Here is a 20,917-nt window from a genome sequence, read left to right on the forward strand (position 1 = left end):
CTCCTAGTGCCATCTATTGTGTACAGGGAAAACTACAGATACCATGTGTAGGAGTTGCCTATTTTCTCCTTAAGATGTGAAAAATGGTCTTTCTGCATAACAATACCAACTAAAAAATGTAGCCAAAGCTCATTAAAGCCCTTCTGTTATTTATAAAATACACCAAGTATTATTATTTATGTGTATTTCAGCAACATACAGGACTCTAACCACTGTCAGGCTTTATCATGCCAATACTGTGTATATATGCATGTGTTGACCATATGAGCACATGCACAGAAATGCAGTGAAAGATGGATCCAACTGTGATGGGTTTAGTCAAAGCTTCAGAGATCTTATAAATTAAAACCTATTGTTACTTCCCTACATTAAGGGACCCCAAATAAAGGGACCTTAGCTCATCTTCCAAGGAAATATATATTATCCCTTCTTAAAATGCTGCCTTTCACTGTTTCTTGGAGGAGAACAGCTCTTCCAGCTTCTTCCAGAGAGAATATTTCTAGTGGACATTGCAAACCACTAGGAACAGTTCACCAACCCCAAACACTCTGCCATCTTCAAGCAGGCCCTCTAAAACCTGAACACTTGTGAAAACGTGGTATCAATATTGAGACTAAGACTGTATTTACAGAGCAGTTTAAAATGCCAAGCTCTTGAATGTCTTTACAAACTTCATACCAGAATGTCAAAAATTCACTGACATGTTACCATACTCACTCTGTTCCACTTGAAACTTTTGAAACAAGTATTAGGACAAAGTAATAAATCCCCTGCCATCAAGATTAATTTACTACTGTCAAATATATGCTGCTGTCGCACACAAGGCAGTGTGCAAACCGAGCAGATCAGAAATTAAAATTCAGAAGACCTCATGAGAAAAGCCAAAGGTGCAATATATGGTGATCACTGGCTTAGCACACATAGGAAGGGAAAGCAGTGCCAGTAACAGTGTCCTAAGACAAAGTTGGTTTTAGGTATTTTGAGTTGATTGAGTTTCATCCTTACATGACATGATCTGGAACTGTGACACGGACCACACCAGTGGCATTTCATCCGCAGATCAAGCTGCACAACCTAGAAAAATGAGCCTTTGCACTTTTGGAAGGGATAGAATGATTTAACATAACCACTAAAAATAATAGCAACTGTCATGTGATTTACTGTAGTTTACGCAAAAGGAATTTCTCAATAACTGCTGATGGGCTGACAAATAGAAAACATCAGGCAGAGCAGATGATGAAAATATTTCTAGTATAGGTTCCAGGAAAAAATAGCTATTTATTGTTGCTAAGAAGTGGGAAAATATAGAAAAAGCAACAGAAATTTATGTGACATTATCCACACCAACCTGTAGAGATCACTTGCTTATAAAAAATGAAAGTGTATTAACTAACAAGAGTCAGCCACAGCTAAAATAGTACACCTTGCTAGAATAATATTTTTTTGCAATTGCTTGCAACTTGTCAACTCCCATTTCAATTGAAAAAGTAATTAAGCTCTTGACTGAAAATCTGCCTGGAGCCAGAGAATAATCACAGTGTTTTCAACAGTTGTTCACTGCACAAATTAAAAGGAAATAATCCATTGTCTCTATCTGCATGTCGATTCATGCTGATGTTTTTGGCCTAACAAATTTAATAAAAGGTACACAGTTGGCAATGTATTCTTTTGGTCATGACTATAGCTCTCATTAAAATGTATCATGATAAAGCTCAGAAAAAGGTGAAGGATTTCACAGAATCCCAGAATATGCCGAGTTGGAAGGGACCCACAAGGATCCTCGAGTCCAACTCCTGGCCCTGCACAGGACTATCCCCAAGAGTTACACCATGTGTACTTCATTCAGTAGTTCTTCAGTACTTGAATTAACACATTGATTTCAGCAAACAAGATTATCTTGATTCAGCCTGAACATCTTTTCCCCCCTTTAGGATACTGTAATCACTGTAAAGGTTGGTCATCATTTGCAATAAAAATTTCAAGCTTCTTATAATTTAGTTTACAAAATCTAGGAATAAAAGACAATAGAAGAACAATACACAGTGTAGTAAGAAATTTTGTCTTTTCGTAACATGGCCCTCAAAATAACAGGATGTTAATTTTTATGGTTGGTATAAATTTTCTTTTGAGTATTTCTGATCTTCTCTTGAAAGAATGCGTGTCCCTTGCAGGATACCTAATCAGCAAGACATAGGTGCTTTATTTAGTCAGCACTAGGTTTGAATTTGAATTTGATTGTAGCTATAAACCTCTGAAAGATAACCTGATTACTATGGAAAGTAAATCTGCCAATGAAAAACATTTTTACTCTTTTTATTTGGAAGAACTTATAAAGAAAACATTGACTCTTCATGTTGTGAAGCAGCTGAATTTAATACAGTTTAAAATACACATTAAAGGAAATATCAACATACGACTAATCTTAAAACATCACCATCCAAAACAGGCATTCGTTTTATTTCATGGAAAATTAGCAACTGAAAATCATCAATATTTCTGCATAAACTGTGATAGAGCATGGCAAATGTAACTTTCAGAGAACTGACCTGACAGCCAAGTGGCTAATGCACTGAGTGGAGGTAGCAGATCAGTCCACAAAAGAACATTTTGCCTGCAGATACCTGTAACATCTGACTCCACAATTAGATCCTTTCCCAGTTTTTCATTACAGACATAAGTCTATAGCAGCAAATATGCCATACCTTCACTACAGATGCTCTCCAGGGTTTTTTTTTCCTTCATATATATATATATATATATATATATANAGGACCAAATGCCTGAAAACTACTTGTTTTCCATTCATTTCCAAAGACTTTTTGGAGACCTTCTTCGTTCCATCATTGTAGGTTAAAACACAGGCTGGAAATTTCTGCTTTGTGTTAACCAAATTGCAGTAAGATTTCTCTTTAGTATGGCATGCATAAATGTAAATTTACATTCTATTCCCACTTTAGTTTTAAGTTTCCTATGGCCAGCAGTGCATAAAAGGGAAAAAGGGGTAAATGTTTACATATTGCAGTGATGATTAGAAAACACCTTTTCAAGCAATATAGTTTAAACTTCTCCTAGCATTTGTATTTGTATTCAATGCCCAGTATCAGAAACATGTAGCATAGTGTTACCACCTACTAACTTTAAATTTCTGGTCTTGAAACAAAGATGCCCAATTCTGCTCTCAGCATCTTCCATAGTCCTTGCCACTTGACAGAGTAGGAATTCAGCCTTAGTGATTTCCACTGCCTTTAGACTTTCCTAACTGTTTGCAAAATGTACTTTCTCCAGTTTAAAAGTAACGTTACTAATTAGACTACAGCAAATTATAAAGTATGGATATGTCCAAAAGGGAAGATCTGAGGAGATCAAGTCCTTGAATGACTTTGCAGTGCTTCTAGGGATTGCTTCTATTACAGTATTTTTAATATAACAAACCGTATAAAAATTACAAAATATTACAAAAAGGCAGCAGGAACATTGCTGTTTTTAAAGTCTTTTAGTGGATGCTGTTATAGATGTTGCAGAGTTAATGGCATGGGTTCTTAATACAATTTATCAATCCCTGTCCCTCTGCAACATTTTCTATGAGTAAAAAGAAACCTAGAATATTCATAGATATAAAATATTTTTACTTTTCACTACCAGGAGTCTTCATGTATTTCTGTTGATATCCTCAAAGAAAATCTCTAAAAAAAAATAAAACAAGATCAGCTTAAGATAAATTAATTTTACAGTTCTGCAATCTAACGTACAAGCAGATAAAACAAAACAAAAGAAAAAAGTGTTTAAGTAAAATACATCCCATAGGAAATTTTTTTTTAAAAGGGGATGATTTTTCTTAATTTTTCTTATATTTCTTAATTCCATAATTTTCTCCTATTTATTATGTTCACAATATTTATATATAGTTAAACTTTGAATGTTTAACACCATGATCAGAAGTAAAATTATCAACTAAAACTTGCTGATAGGTATTCTGAGGACTACAGCATTGTCCTGTTAATATCCATCTCCAGGGGAAGAGTCTGACCTTTGACAAAAGAGATGCCATCATATATGCAGGCATCAGAGTGATGGACTAGCAGTAAACATCTCCCCACAAAATGGAGCATTAAATGATGCATGCATTTCTGAATGGTACTTCAATAATTCTGTCATTTTTAGAAGGTAATTATATACCTTTAGGATAATGCGTTGTGTAATTTTGAACAAGTACTTTTTTTAAAAAAAATGAAGTGCTTTTTTCTGCTGAACCTGGGGGATTTTATTATTATTTAATAAGGAAAAGCCCTACAGCTATGGTCTATTCAGTACTAAGTCAAAACTAAACAGACATAGAAATGTTTGCTGTTGGTTAGTAAAATATATGTCAACTCTGAATCCTTGGTTGCAAATTGATTTCTGTACAAAGCTATGTACATATTATATAGAGGTATTAACTACTTCCATGCTGAAGTGAAGAAGGAAGTGAATTAATGACAAAGTTTTACATTATCTGATGCCAGCCTTTGGTTTTAGAGGACATAGAGGGTTCTCATTGTTCTTCCACCCTTCCCACCTCCACGAATTCTGGATATGGTTTCCAGCAATTTATCACAGCACCAATTTGTTCTCATATTCTACACTTATGCACATACTTACTAGGATCTAGTTTTCAACTTTATGGGACTTGTGTGAGGCAGTGCTATAAATGAGAGACCTACAGATGGGGTATGAGACCTACAGTGATTACGAGTGAGTCAGTTCATCTTTGTGACTGTGGTATAAAGCAGCAGTTCTCAGTAAGCAACAAGAGCTGGTGAGGCAAAGCTTGGGAAAGTAAGTTCAAGGTATGCCTTTCATAAGTCATATAAAAGTGGGTTTTTTAACTAATCTGGTATTTTCTCTTCCTTAAATTCAGGCTTGATGCATCACCAGATTCAGCTACCCAAACCACAATGTCTTTATGTCAAAAATTTTCCAAAAATTGATATTTTTTTGGACTGTGAGGGAATGTCAAGCAAAATGTGTAATATCTAAAAAGAAAGGAAACATCCATTGTTGAAATGCACTGGATTATTATATAAAAACCCTCAGGTAGAAAGAAATGCAGTTTTAGTTGCATCATTTATTTTTTTATTACATCAACTTCAGAGAGCCTCTTTCTCAAAAAGATTGGTAAATAAGTAGAATATATTAATTTACTGAATAATTGTCCACACCAGATACCTAATTAACTATTAAACTGAATTTTATGTTTTAAAAATGAGGGGAAAAATACTCATTACATAGACAGAAATCATTTTTGACATTGGTAACATTTGTTTTTGTATAGCTTTGGTGTATCTGTCTGACATAAAGAATGGTAATTTTCAATTGCATTTGTTATACAATTCATAGCACTTAGTCACTAAATAATGCTAAAATATGTAGATACCAACCTGAAAATCTCTAATGAATGTTAAAAAGAAGAAGATAAAACCAAAGGCCACTGTCCATTCACAGATTGCACTCATAAAATGGTAAGTGTAATCCTGATGGAATGAGACATAAAACAAATTTTCAAATAAAACAGCTAAACAGAATACATACGGAATGCTATAGACATTTCCTTCTGTAAATTCAATATAAGATTTATGACTCATCATTGTAATGTCCTGTTGTATAAAAGTCAATTCAGATTTTGTTTTTACAGAATGGTAAGTGCATCTCAAGTAAAAAAAAAACAAAAAACCAAACCAAACCTCAAGGTATTACTAAGATTGTAAAGACTTATCTCACGGCTGCCTTGCCACTGTTTGGTTGAAATACATCTGCCAAGTTTGCTTTTATCAAGCTTATCAAGTAGGATACACTCTCTGCATTATTTTACCTGTTTTTTAATACTTCATTGTGGCAAAATTTGTCCAAAAATAAAAATTACTTTTCATAGTTATCATTCTGAGAACACTGAAATCAACTAAAATACCTAATATTGACTTAAGTGTGCTTCAGGTCAGACCCCAAATATTTATGGCAATAATAAAGACTATTTAATAAAGAATGGTAAAAAAGCTGAGAAAACCAATGTTGTAAAAAAACCTCAGAAACTTCAGAATCAAATTGGTCCGTTTAAGTTTCATGTGTAAAGTTCAGTTTCAAGAAACTGAGGAAGTAGAACAACTAATTTCCAGAATATCTTTTTTCTTTTTTTTTTTTACAGTGGGAAAGTTTCAAATGCTTGGTTAAAATGAAAATCTAACTCTCTAAAGACTGAACCCTCCGTTGCAAGTTCCCTTACCCAAGCCACATACACTTTTCTAATGAAAAGTAACCAGCATTGCACAAATCTGTTCATGATAATGCACTATTTAAAGTCTCTAAAATGTTTCTAGGGCTAGACACTTTTAGATAAATATAACAGCATTCCCAAAATAATATGATAGAGGGTGAGTTGGCTACCTAATAAGATTTTACCTTTTCACCTGGAGTCCAATCAATTTTTGTCATGGAAACCTGAGAAGCGAACACAATCACTGGGAAAAACAGTGTAAAGGAAAACCATAAAATTTTAGTGAGTAATAGTGAAAATGTTTGCTTACAAAAAAAAACACCCCATCTTCCCCTTCCATAAAATGGCAGAACCTGAACAACCAGAATATCAAATCAAGATATTAAGAAAACAAGTAAATGAAACACATTATTACAAGGTAACTGGTAGCAGCAATCAAAACACATTTCTGTTGGTTCTTTCAAAATATAGATGATAAGGAGAGACACTCCAAAACTTAAAAAATCATATTTGTAATCAAGAACTGTGGGAGCATAGTCCTTCATTGTTGGAAGGGGAACTATGTTGGTTTCCACTGGTCCACAATAGGTGCTTGATATATTTGTACAACTTCCTCTCAGGAACTGGGAGCATCTTTAAAAACACTTTCCCACCTGCTGAAACCAAAACCAGGCTATATGTGGCTGACTGATGTGATGAATCTGCTGTGACCAGTTTTCAACCAGCAGATCACCCAAAGCCAATGAAATTAATAGGATGGCCCTAAATTTCAGCATGCCATGGGAAAAGCCAGTAAGTGTGTTGAGTGTGTCTTTAGGGGAGGCATCTAATGAAGACTAGCACCAACCAACATGATCAAAATCACCTGCTTAGGCTTGAAGGAAACCTTGCCACTTGTATTTTATACATCTGTGTGTTTGGTTCATTGTAGAAGCAGTGCCTCCCTTTTGCAGGCCTTTCTCCCTTCTCTCCTTCAAATGAAGCTTTATTAGTGTATGATCCTGTGAAGAACACTGGGGCATTGGTTTGAAATATACCACTGAAATAAGAGATAAAGCTTTTTAGAAGACCCTAAACCTCATCTTTATGCCATTAATGGTGTCTCAACATGCTATATTATATGCATTAAAGAGCCCTAAGCAAAGAGTGTAACTTCATTTTCATCCTTTATCAACAATGTTTTAACTTAAAAGGAAAGTCATGAACGCATAAAGGGAAAACTGTGGGCTACACCATAAAGGATACTGGGAATGAAAGCAATGCATGATATTGCAGATATAGCCATCCTTATGTGACACACAAAGTAAGAGTTCCATCGTGGACAGGACTTGTAAGAGATTATAGACTGAAGTGTAATGTATACAACACCCGAGCCAAATGCCACCAAAGCTCCTATGTCATGGACACTGGGAACAGCCAGCTCCTGGAAAAAGAATCAGCATAATGGTTAGCTGCTACTGTCTGAGTAGTGGTAGGAATCAATGAGGCGTGAATAGACAGCAGCCACATTGTGTTGGGCACACACAAGGAATGGGAAACAGTCCCTTTTCCAAACAGGGAAGACGAAAGAAAATAGAAAAAGAGTAGCTCAGAGAAGTAAATAACCGTGTCCAAAGCCACTGGGTCAGTCCTTTCCCATGTTCATGTAAAAGTTCAGATCAGTTTTAGTTCTGTTCAACAGTTGCTCTAATACCAATTAATATTTCACAAACAGGAACTGGCTTGTGTTTTTCTTGAAAGGTTCTTATACTTACTTCTTCCCCATACCCTGACAGATTTTAACCCCATATTGAAATTCTAATCTGCATTTGTGTGGCCAAACTCTACTGGTAAAATTTCAAGGAAGCTGTTCTAAATAGTGACTCCTATAGCTCCATCCCCCACCCTCCAGTGGCCAATCACAAGGCTCCAAGAAATAAGTCACGAGAAAATTAGTTATATATAAAAAACCCACTATATGTGGCCTATATTTTTGTAATATCCTGCCTATGGAAAATTCTCTCCTTTATAAGAAAAACAAGTAGAATATCCAGTAGCAAAAGAGATTAAGATTCCAGAGAAATTACTGTATTCTAAATGTTTCAAAAACTTTTACAAAACCAAAGATATGGCACATTGGAATCCAATATCAGTCAGGTAAGTCATGTTTAAAGCTCCTTTCTGTCACCAGAGTGTAACCAAACAGGCACTATGAACCTATGAACTGACCTACTACAGATCTGTTTTCTTGATTCATGAACACACATCTATACCCTTTCACTACATATCTTAACATCTTTCCTGCCTGGAGGCCACTGTTTTCTTTGTTTTGTAATGGTGGTTATGCCCATATGGCCTCTTAAATTCTTTTTCCCCAGGCTTTTCTTTATACTCATTCCCTTCTATCTCTCTGTGATGTATTAAGTTCTACCAGAATTTAAAGCATGTTCCTCACATAGGTATTTAAGTGGGAGCTCATCTATACTTGCATTTTCTTCTCCTCTGTCCCAATTTTTGCCTCCCATAAATACAGGAATGGCAGGATTTGGTATGGAAAGCATTAAGCAAGCATTGCATTTAGCCCTGTACACAATATAGAGAGCTTTGCTAACATGGCTGTCGTGATTGCTCCTATCAAACTGTCACAGTTTCCTTTAAAAAGACCATCACACCCAATCCCTACAGAAGCTGAGACCTGTTGCTACATGTGGTACAGTAAGCCTCCGAAGTTTTCCAGGCAAAGGCAGGAAGATCACTCTGTAATCATGTGTAATGTCTAACAAGCAAAACCAGAGCTTCTACGACCTGGGATTTCACTTTGCCTTGTTCATTAAGGACCACAGGGTTTTGCCTTCCACATCCAATTATTTCTTAAAGCTAACCCTCCACTGTCTTTCATTTCTGTATTTCAAGCATTGTGTTATTTAAAACAGAGAACAAACATTCACAACTATTATTTATTTTCTCAGAAAATCATTTGCTTTTAAGGGACACATTCTTAGTGTTTTGTCCCACCTTGTTCTTCACTTTTATTAAGTGTTCAGACACCAATACCATTAAACCTCCATGCTACCTACCCTGTCTCACCTTGAAGCAAAAAGGGTGAAAAAAATTTCCTTACAATTAATTATGCCACTTAAAAGACTCACCACAAGTGGCACTAGATTGAGTAAATAAAAGCAAACCTTAAATATTTCAAGTATAATTTCACACTGAAGCCTTTTTAGCAGACTAGGTATTTTGCTCTGGAGAAAGAGAAAATGAACTGATGCCCAGTAGTGTCAATCAGCTCTACTACAGTACTCAGGTATGGTGTGAACTCACCTGCTGGGGAAAAATGAGTGTTAAGAAACTAACAGGTAGTGCACATGAACATAAATTTCCTGCATGACACAATGATTAGAGGGGCTAGATTGAATACTAAGGAAATAACTTCTAATTCCAGCTTTGCTTTGATCTCCTGACCTGAAACAATCACCTTGAGCAAATCTCACATCCTCTTCATGTCTCAGTTATTCTACTAAATGGGTAAATGGGGATAGGAATGTACTGTTCACTGGTTGTACACTATACAGTTAAAAGACTAAAGACTTGCAAGCCACCATTTGCAGCTTCCTGGGCAAGTAAGCGTGCTCAAAAATCAGCTAGGGAGATGCTTAGCGAGATTAGATCCTTACTGTGTTCTGAACCCTTTCTACAAACTGCACTTAGCAAGGAAAGCAAGGTCAAAGCAGAAAAAAATAGAAATTAGGTAAGGAAGGAGTTTAAAACTGGCAATGAGAGAAAACAGAGATAAGATAACTATCAAGGGACCCCTTTGGGAACATTAGCATCAAAGTTTCTGCTTCCCTGACTGTCACAATTATTTTGCATTCTTTAATTTGTCTTTTTCTTATTGCAGCTGAGTCTGTTTTCTATTTCAGTCAAGCAACACTGTTCCCCATCATCTAACTTTTTTTTGTGCCACATATAAATCTTATCAATAAGAGTACAGATTTTTAAAAGTAAAACAGTGTGCTTAGAATTGACTGCAGTGCCTGTGGTGTTTGCAATCCACACATACTGCCTGGATATAAAACTAAAAGGGGTAAGGTATCAGTCTAAGGCAGCGTTTTTGTCTGAAAATACCATGTCTATTACATGTAAAACTGTACTGGCTGCTGAAGCCCTGACAATCTTTATTTTAAATTCCTCTGTATCTTGTCAGGTCACTGTATGAGCACACCAGTATTTACCAAACTGTTCCAAGGTAGGCCGTCCTTTAAAAGAAATAATATAGCTGTTTCCACAGATTTAAAGGCAGTGTCTCAAACTACCTGCCAATTAGATTTTACTTGATTCTAAGCTGAAACTTTCAGTGCAATTGTCCTAATACTTCTTTGTGTCAGAATCTACCCTATTACACACTTCTTCACTAGAAAAGGTGAAATTAATAATCTGTTTCAGTATTTTTTGTCTCTATTGAATTTTCTTTCAGACACTGAGGAGTGGATTTTGATTTTTAATGAGATGTCAAATTCTTTCTGGCAAAGTAAGCAGTAATTCTACATGTCTCTATAAATAAAGACTTAATATGTTGTTATGCCATCTCCCACAGACTCAAAACAACAGGCTGATATTGTGCTCAATGTTCTCACCTGTCAGGTAAGTCTAGTTTATTCTATAGAAAGTTCTGCTAGTGAGTGTGCCATCATTCAGGTAAAAATGCAGGTGCATTTGTTAGTCTGACTTATTTTGCCCTCCCTAACTGGAAGCAAACTGAACTTTGAATAGCAAAGCTTTTCACAGTCCAATTCTCATAGTAAAAAATTTACAGCAAAAGCATCCATATTAAGTTGTTTTATAGTACAGACCTTTCACAAGACAAACACACAGAAAACCCCTTACTGACATAACTGCACAAGCAAAAAATCTAGTATATGGGGAGAAAACAAATCTGTCTCTTTAAAGCTACTGAATAAAGCCAAGAGCAAGAAAAGCATTCCTACTTCATTTTCCAATTATCCATCTTGGGATAGTGTTAATCACTCTTACCTATTTGAAATTTTAACTTGTAAAACAACTTTAGTTTCATTTATGACATGAAATTTATGGTCATACCTGAAAAGTTGCAACTATGCCCATTCCAATACAGCCCATCAATCCAATACATAATGAAAACATGTTGCACGAAGACCTAACAAAGCGCGATGACTCATTTTGCTTCTCTATTAATAAATATCTGATGTACATTGTAATTACACCTGAAAAAAACCCAACCAAAAATACATATTTTGTTCAATGATCATGTATTGCTTACATTTAAACATCTTTTCCTGTAACACATGAGCATGCAGAATGAAATTATAAGCATAATACAGTAACTAATATTGCCTTTAAATCTACTGGGATGAAGAAAAAAAGTAGTGAATTTCAGATATATTACTTTTAGATAAAACTTTAACATTATCTTAGTTTTAACATCACACATTATTGCTATCTAGAAATAACTGTACATCACTTCAAGAAAAACACCAATTTGAATTCCATTCTCCTGAGTGATTTGGGCAGAGGCATTGCCATTCTGCATTAGGAACAGATGTCACAGGGAGATGAACTATAAGCTGGAAGTGGGAGGTTTTATTCTGCTCTGATACACAGTCTTTTATGAGAACTACATCTCCTTATAATGGATGGTCTGTAGAATCAATTCGTTTTTGCAGTCCTACATATGTGACCCCAATATGCAGTTCACTCCTGACAAACACCTGTACTGGATAAGAAAATCGTGGTTCATCAGGAAATAATAAGCTGTAGACTGAATTCCACAGTTCCATACCACATAGAACATAGTTTTAGTCTATCTACAGTTGGAAAAATACATCAGGTAGCTTTGCCCAGGCACTGAGAGGTTACATGAAAGATGTCAAGATAGTGTGATTGAATGAGGCTCTTACAGAAGGTAAAATATGTGATTTTTACTTTGCCTTAAGGCCGTGGTAGACTACACAGCTATCGATCCTCCATCCCCTAGAAGTGAATAGAAAATGCCAAACTTCCCGATTCCCATCAGTCATTTTCTAGAGAAGTAGGCATGTTGTGGAGAAAACCAGGTGTTGCTTCAACACAGTTCTTCCCTTTGCTGCAGCACATTAGAAACTAAAGTGTCCCCATATCAGAGAGAGAGTTTTTGCACAGTAATTATACCATCTTTCTTCCTCTATTATTTCCAGTCGTGTTGACTACTTTGCACTGATGAGGTGCTCTTAAGAGACATAAGTGCCTCTAAGCCTGCACTAACTGATCCTAAGGACCTGGCCCTCTGGCTATTACATCTATCTGACACTACCATTTGACTGTGGAGTAGTTTTTCTGCAGAATACTGAATGGACTGCAATGTAAGCAGACAGCTTTTGCTAATTCTCATTTCTTCATTCTGGTCAAACCAAGTACTTTATACATACCTAAAAGAGCTGAAATATTAATCATAAAACCAAAGACACCGCTTTCTGGAGGTTTTGTTCCAGTGTCACTAAAGCAGGAAGAGAAAGAAATTAACAGTTAATTGAGATCTGTGAAACATAAACGAGATGTACACATGAAATCTCAAGAAAAATATAACTTGTGTGAACTGCTGTTTTGGGGACAGGGCATTTAAACATTTCTGCTGAACATTTGTAGTAGTGTATCTTTCTTTTCATAAAGTAAGTGTATTTTGAGAGCATACTATTTGAACTGTATTTCTTCCTCTTCTGTATTCAACGTGCAGAGATGTGACAGAGCAATACTTTGTTCATGAATGACATGATTACATAAATGACATTTTAGAAATGGCATTTCTTTTATCCACTGAATTAACACTGTGATAGAGTAAAACATATCTAATGGCATCTCACATCTTAAGATGTGAGAGAATTTGCTTAATTTCCTCATTGTCTTAAAAGGATCTTACCCCATGAGAGTAATTGTGTTCCAATGCCCAGGAATGTTCCTAGGAGGGGTTTAATTTGCTAATGTAGATGCAGCTTAAGAGTAGTCTACACTCAAGGTGTTATAAGTCTCTTCTGCTGAAGCAATTCACCCTTATAGTGGATAATTAGGAATTCACTGGGATAGAAAGAGGGAGCATGAGTGTGAGAATATCTACAGAATTTATATACATATGTATGTGCATAGATATATATATATGAAAAACACCACATATACAAAATATTTGTTGTGTAGAAAATGGAACACCTTGATCACAGAATCCTTTTCTCTCTTTTCCCTACATATGTGCAAACACCCACCCCAAAGAATGTCCTTTCTTCACAAGATGAACATATGCCTGGGAGTATGTGGGCTCAAGTTCCCTCAAGCAGGACTCTTCTATAGAGGTGAGTGCTCTGTTGAAGGAACAATACTGTGATGCTGTCACCTCTTTACACTATTTTTCTTGTCCAATGTCTATTTTTTCTTGTCCAACATACAACCAGTTGATATGTATTTGATCAGGCTCTGTCGGTCAAGTCAATGGAAAACATCTAGTTCTTAAATCTTTACATAATTTGGGTGTGAGCTGAGTTTTCAGTTACTGGGCAGCACCAGGAGGCACAATTATGTGTGTGTAAACAGAGCCACCCAATGAACTCTACCGTCAGAAATGTAAACATGTAAGGGATTCAGTTAATGTCAAAGTTTATTGGAAACTGAGCAAAGATTCTGAGACTTAACTGTTCTCCGAGGGTGGGAGTGTCAACCTGCTGGAGGGTGGGAAGGTTCTGCAAAGGGATCTGGACAGGCTGGATTATGGGCTGAGGCCAGTTGTATGAGGTTCAATTAGACCAAGCACTGGGTCCTGCACTGTGGCCCCAACAACCCCATGCAGTGCTACAGGCTGGGGGAAGAGCAGCTGAAAAAACCACTGAGCAGAAAAGGATCTGAGGATGTTGGTGAGCAGCAGCTGAAAATGAGCCAGCAGTGTGCCCAGGTGGCCAAGAAAGCCAATGGCATCCTGGCCCGTATCAGAAATATCTCTATTTCTGATACGGACTAGCAGGACAACGGAAAGGGATTCTCCCCCTGTACTCAGCACTGGTTAGGCCACACCTCAAAAGTGCTGTGTCCAGTTCTGGGCCCCTCACTACCAGAAAGACACTGAAGTGCTGGAGTGTGTCCAGAGAAGGGCAGCAAAGTGAAGGGTCTGGAGCACAAGTGCTATGTGGAGCAGCTGAGGGAGCTGGTGTTGTTTAGCCTGGAGAAAAGGAGGCTCGGGGGAGACCTCATCACTCTCTACAACTACCTGAAAGGAGGCTGTAGCCAGGTGGGGATCAGGCTCTTCTCCCAAGGAACCAGCGACAGGACAAGAAGATATAGTCTTAAGCTGCACCAGGGGAGGTTTAGGTTGCACATTAGGAGGAAAGGGTGATAGACACTGGAATGGACTGCCCAGGGAGGTGGTGGAGTCCCACCATCCTGGGAGGTGTTTAAGGAAAGCCTGGGTGTGGCACCTCATGCCATGGTCTAATTGATATGGTGGTGTTTGGTCCTAGGTTGGACTTGATGATCTCAGAGATCTTTTCCAACCTAACTGATTCCGTGATTCTGTGTATGATGGGACAAGTAGGTACTAGCTAGATGTGGGGGTTTTATGTGATTCAAGAAGATGAATATTCTTCTTTCCAACAGTGAGGCTGGATTAGGTTTCAGTGCTAAGCTTCTGAACCTACCGCTGAGTGCAGCCAAAATGTCAGCTGCTCAGCATGAATGCTTGTGCTCTCAACATCCAAAAGAGAAAGCAATCTCAACTTAAGCAATCATTCTTAAAGATCTTGACAATTTCGTTAAGTTCAAAACAGAAGAGTATGACTATCTCAAAAGACTTGATTTTCTTTAGAAATTAATATTTGCTCTCAAACCCCTTCTATGTACAGAAGGATTTGTGTAATCAGTTGCTAAGATGATTTACCATCAACAGGAGGAAGTTTAGGATAAAGGAAGGATCCTTTTCTCTGAAAAACTGATGCAAAAAATAGAGAAAATTAAAACATTTGTTTTTACTAGATTGGTTCTTGTTGTAATGCTTTCTGAAGACTTGTTTCAGCTTATACTTTGTACTAGTGTTGTTCCTCTTTGATAGTGGAATTGATGAAAACAGTAAACTAACTCTTTTTTGTTTGTTTGTTTGNACATCTGAAAATCATTTTAATCCATGTTTCACTTAGCCCATTTTTTAACCTTCAACTTCACATCTTTTCTTTGTGTTTCTGGAGTGTTTTCATTAATATGACAAAGGACTCCATTTAAAAAGTCAGCCACTTGTGACAATCTTCAAGGACTTTTTCAAATCAGAAACTGCTCTGTGGTAAGTACAGGACTGTAATCACTTCAAAGCTTTTGAAGGACTTTAGGTGAGAAGAGAATGGAATTGGCACATGCATAGAAAGCCATGTGAAGTTCTTGGAACACACCATAAGAGCAATCCAAATAACCTAAAATTGCACTGGTCTACATTTTTTAATTAAAGCTTTTTTCAAGCTAAAGCTTTATAGGTGAATTTTGCTATTGTTGATTTTTAAACTCAATAGACCTACGCTTTCAAGAAATTTCATACCAAGAATACTATATTACATCTACAATCTATTTACAAAATACTGCACTGGACTTTTAAGGACACAATCTTTTTAATGTCATATTTTCCACTGAAAAATCCCTGAAGCTAAATGAAGACTTAGGTTCATTTTCGTTTTGCTTCTGGTCTGTTGCTATGGAAAAAAAATATTAGAAAAAAAAGTATGGGTAACAGTCCCTTTCTTATTATGAAAAAGACAAAAAGCAAATGGCATATTTGAAACAAAAATGTGCTCACTTATTTGGAGTGGTGCATAGGTGAGCTCTGCCACCACTGAAAAGATGAGGAATCCTCTACTTGTGTCACCATCTCATGCAATAGAATTCTAAAACCAAACAATATTCTGAAGAGTGGAAAGACAAGAAGGTGGAGGAGACAAGTAATAAATATTTTAGGGCCAAAAGACTCATCATCATCTAATTACTACATAGCCATCATAAACTATTTCTCTCTTAAAGTTTTTTAAGTCCCAAATTTTTAAAATAGGAAAATTCTATTCTCCCTACAGGGATTCTTGTTGATCCAGAGGTACACCTGATAGCAAATACCTTTAGGAAAATTCCCTTTATGCTTTCACTGAGAATTCAAACCATGAAACAGCCACCCCAGCACATCCAAATTAGTTTGGATTTTGAGTATATTAGCAAAAGAACTAGTTTGGCCATCTGTAACAAATGTGGATAGAGCCTTCCCAAATCTTCATTCGCGAAGCCCAGCCATGACATTGACATGACAGTTTGGCCATAACCTAATTTTAGGACTCAGCTGCTAGAAAACACAAAATCATGTTCATTTTATCTACCCAGAAACGTATTGACTTTACTTGATGAGGCATTAGCACAGTTTCAATGACAAATTCAGGTGTGGTCTCTCACTGTGACAGCTGTTACATGGTAAACAAATAAAATTAATAAGTTACCTCAAGGCATACACAGGGTACTTGAGGAACGTATATAAGAATTACAGAAATGTTGAACTAAAGTTTGTCCATATTCTTCTCCTTTGTGTAACTGGAATTTTCCCATACGAGCTCTATTTAATTTTTAAAGCTCATTTTAAGATATTGCACAACTTATATGTTGCAACATTCTTCCTCTTTTTTATGATTCTAATCTTTACTAAATCACATTCTTAATCACATGATTCAGATTCTTAGGCTAAAGCAATGACCTGCAAAATAAAATATGAACCATGGTATGACTGTTGGCCTAAGTACTTAAAAGGAAATATATTACTGCCAAGTGCACCTTCTACAAAGATCTTATGCTTACACCATGTGCCTTTAGAATTATTACAGATTCTTCAACAATAGCCGATGTATATCTTTAATCCAAATGTGGTGTTAAATGGATGTAAAATAAAAAAGATTTTTAAAAAACTTTACTAGTAAATGCAGAAGGCCTGAAATGTGACTGGCTATCACTGATGCAGCCTCTCAAGTCTTTGCTTTGTTTGGGTTCTTTTAGGGTATACTGACATATATTGTGATTCCGTACTAAAGGATAAGAATGATTTTTTTTCTGTGATCTATTCCATTAGATTGATGTAACTATGGCAGCTGCAATACAGTTATCAGAGTTATAGAGCTGTGACTTAAAGGTTTGGTCTATCTCTTTAAAAAGAATGACACAATTAAGATACTCGGGATGTCAAAAACTTAACTGAAAACAATTATACAGAAAAAAACACATCCTGTTTACTCATATGTTTTATTCTATGACGTGGCTTAACATAAGAAACGTAATTTTGCCAAATTTCTCACTACAGGACCTCAAAATCCTTCTGAACACAAACCATATACTGAGAATGAACAGTTATATCAAATGGGGTTTTTTCCTCTGGTTAACGATAGATAAATTACACTTCTCAGAAGCGCTTTTGTGTAAGTAAAACTGTGTTTGTAATCAAGGACGAGCCTTGATTACAAGGTATTTGTTCAAGTACAAGAACGAGGCTTTCCAAGAGCTGAACCCAAATTTGTGCAGATAATCTTAAAAAGTTTTGCTAACATAAGCATGTGGCCCAAGTTTCTTTGGCTCAATTTGAATGAAGCTCAGCTTTCTTGTGGGCTGTGGTGTCATTTGCACTTGCCTATGATGACAAACCCTAATTTTCAATCAAATTTGCTTGTATGTGCCAATCAGGTTAGCAGTCTTCTGAAATTATGAATGTCCATGAAGTCTTTCAAGGAATTAGGTCTAGATGTATCTTGAAAGATGTATTTTAAAATCTTGTTTAGATCTTCTGTATATCAGAAACACTCTTGGATATCTGGCTAAGCTTTAATCTATTAAGAGATAAAATCTAGCAATTTCATGGTTTATATTTAAATGTTAACATAAATCACAAGCAATGATTTATACAGAACTGCACTTAAGTGACTAAGGTTTTAGAAAAGAGATGCCAGCCACCTCTTGGGAAGTCTTTTACACTCATTGGTCCTGTGCTGAAATTTTAAATACACATGTTTGTGGGGATGCACATACTGCAAAAACCATCATAGGGTTTCAAGTCATCATCTGGTGCACTTTGGCCCAGTTCTGGAGTTATACAAACAAAGCTACATTTCCACCACTTGATTGTAAAGTTTTGCTATGATCAGGCCTTCAGGACACTTTGGCTCCAGTAGAAAACTGTTTCATGTCCTTTCCACTGCGTCTGTCAGCGTTTGGGTCCTGTGGCTCTTGGAGAGGCCCGGGCGCTGGAGGTGTGATGGGTGCCGGGAGGGCACAGCGTGCGCCCCCATCACGGGGAGGCCCTGCCACCACTGCCTCTCCTCCTCTGGGGATCCCACACCCGACTGGGAACCCCTCGGAACCGCCGCCTGTGTGTCACACACACGCACACACACACGCACAAACACACACGCACACACACACACAGAGCTCCCCCTGCTCCTCGGGCGCTCCCACCGCGCTCCCGCCTCACCTGATGTAGGGGACGAGGGGCTCGACGTGCCCCTCCAGCACGGCGATCGCATAGGAGATGATGAAGGCGGCCGAGGACCAGCTGACGAGCAAAGCGGGGACGAAAGCCACGCCGGGCATGCAGCACAGCATCGCCGGCGACTGCCCTGCCCGGGGCACGAGCGGCGGGGCGGCAGCGCCCGGACGGGCTCCGTGGCGGCGCCCCAAAGTCACGGACCGTGACCGAGGACCTGGGGGACGCACACACGAGCACTCATACGTGTCTTTTCCCGCCAGGCAGGGGCGCTGCCGCCTCCAGCGGCCCCGGGGATCCCCCGCCGCCCGACGACTTCCCTTCACTTTCGGTTCTCCTCAGCGGTGCCCCCGGGGCAGCGCCCGCCCCGCCCGCGGGCGGCCCCGAGGGCGGCGGGGCCGGGGACTGCAGTGGGGCCGGGGACTGCAGTGGGGCCCTTCGCCTTTCACCCCTGCCCACACCTGGAAGCAGCGCTTCGGAGAGTTTCTGACCTCAGAAATCCTCCCCACAGCCCCGGCTCCGGCGGCTGCCGCCTCTCGGGGCCTCTCACGCCCTGTCGGGGCAGGGAACGGGCGGTGCGGTGCTGCCGGGCAGTGCTCGGCGGGGGCTGCGGGACACGCCGGCTTGTGCCTTCTTTAAAAGGGCTAAAAGAGCGGTCCAATGTGCGCGTTTATCGGCTCTTCGCCTTTAGCCGGCCGAGAGGCAGCAGGTCCTCACCGGGGCGCCGAACGGGAGGTGCAAACCTGTTCAGAACCCCCGGGGTCTGGAGGTAGCATTGTGGAGCCCTGCATGGTACACACCTCATCCGCCCGGGACTGTCATTTCAAGCACATAATGTAGCCTTGATTTGCAAATCTTCCGTGAGATTCACTTTTTCACATGCTTAGAGGGAAACCATAGTTTAATTCAAAATCACGTCATGTTCAGCATTTTTGCTTCGGCTTAACCCGAAGCCATGGGCAACCTGTCAAGGTTGTTTATGTTTCCTTTGACTGTTCATAGTTATCTGCCTTCCAAACTAACATATAAACGCAAGGTCACCATTCTGCAACAAAGACTTACATGTGCACACTCTGCTTCTCTCCCTGAAAATGTATTGGGAATCTTGCTTTAGGTACACATCCCCTGTGGTGGATGCAAATAAGGTGAGTACTTGGCAGGCCTTTGAAGGTATTAGGAAGGGAGATAGAAATTTAATAAAAGGACTTGCTTGGAACAGTATATCTTGGTGGAAGTACAGAAAAGTAATAAAACAAATTATTGTACCACTAAGACTGGAGGTACTCCACACACTATGCCTTTTGGCAGTAGCATGTTGCTCGTATTCTTTACATACAACTTGAGTGTAATAATTCACTGATACTTCATATTTACAGTTGATTACTTAAAAAAAAGGTCAACCCCTTTTCATATTGGCTAATACTTCTGTACTACTCAGAAAGAGAGTATTTTATATATAGCAAAAGAAAGAGTTTGGGGAAAAAAAATCAACACCAAGCCACAAAATCATACTTATTATTTCCATAGCTAGTCTGTCTTCTAGTAATTTTGAGTGACAGAAATTTCTAGCTGAAAGAACAAGTTTACTTCTTTTTAAGTTAGAGGTGCAAAAATAATTGAATTAAACTAATATTTGAGATGTCTTAATATATGCTGGTTTAAAAATTCTTCTTTAATTATGCCTCAGTATCAGGTATCTTTGAGTTTTTTTCCTTTGAAACAGAAGATCAAAGAAATACTATACAGGCACTACATCTAGTGTCTTTTGTAAATAAATGAACTGCAGAAATATCCTGATGTTTATTATATGCATAGAAGTAGAATTTTACATTTAAGTGTCAGTAATTTAGTATTCTGGTTTGGTTTCCTGCAGAAAGAGGAAGGGACTCACTTATTTTACTGCATCAACATTTAAGTCACATTGTTGGAAAAATGTTTCATCCGCAGTTCTGCAAAATCATTATACTAACCTTGGATTTGTAAGTAGTAAATAAATCTCTCTTAAGTGTGAGTTGAGTATTTCAGTTCTTCACATGACTTTTTGAAATGCCTGAACAGTATTTGGAGTGAAAGAAAGACACACGTTTGGCTCAAGCAGGTGGCAAGTTACTCTTTGGTGGTCACTAGGAAAGGCACTTGGTTGCTATGTAAACATTTATTAG

General features: G+C 38.0%; 1 protein-coding gene and 1 long non-coding RNA gene across 2 annotated transcripts; one reads left to right on the plus strand and one right to left on the minus strand.

Annotated features, from left to right (window-relative positions):
• Positions 1-1,283: 1,283 nt before the first annotated feature.
• DRAM1 (DNA damage regulated autophagy modulator 1) lies at positions 1,284-18,926 on the minus strand. The gene is made up of 7 exons (XM_017804919.1): positions 18,744-18,926; positions 12,670-12,737; positions 11,327-11,469; positions 7,493-7,670; positions 6,433-6,491; positions 5,418-5,510; positions 1,284-3,683 (listed from the first exon to the last, which is right to left on the minus strand). The coding sequence occupies exons 1-7, from the start codon at positions 18,872-18,874 to the stop codon at positions 3,636-3,638; spliced, it is 720 nt and encodes a 239-aa protein (XP_017660408.1). The 5' UTR covers positions 18,875-18,926; the 3' UTR covers positions 1,284-3,635.
• Positions 10,455-14,277, plus strand: LOC108492494. Its single transcript, XR_001873121.1, has 4 exons — positions 10,455-10,475; positions 10,824-10,870; positions 12,439-12,603; positions 13,502-14,277. It is a non-coding gene; the product is annotated as an uncharacterized LOC108492494 (long non-coding RNA).
• Positions 18,927-20,917: the final 1,991 nt, after the last annotated feature.

This window comes from Lepidothrix coronata, unplaced genomic scaffold (genome assembly GCF_001604755.1).
Source record: "Lepidothrix coronata isolate B3197 unplaced genomic scaffold, Lepidothrix_coronata-1.0 Scaffold10, whole genome shotgun sequence".
Lineage (NCBI taxonomy): Eukaryota > Metazoa > Chordata > Aves > Passeriformes > Pipridae > Lepidothrix > Lepidothrix coronata.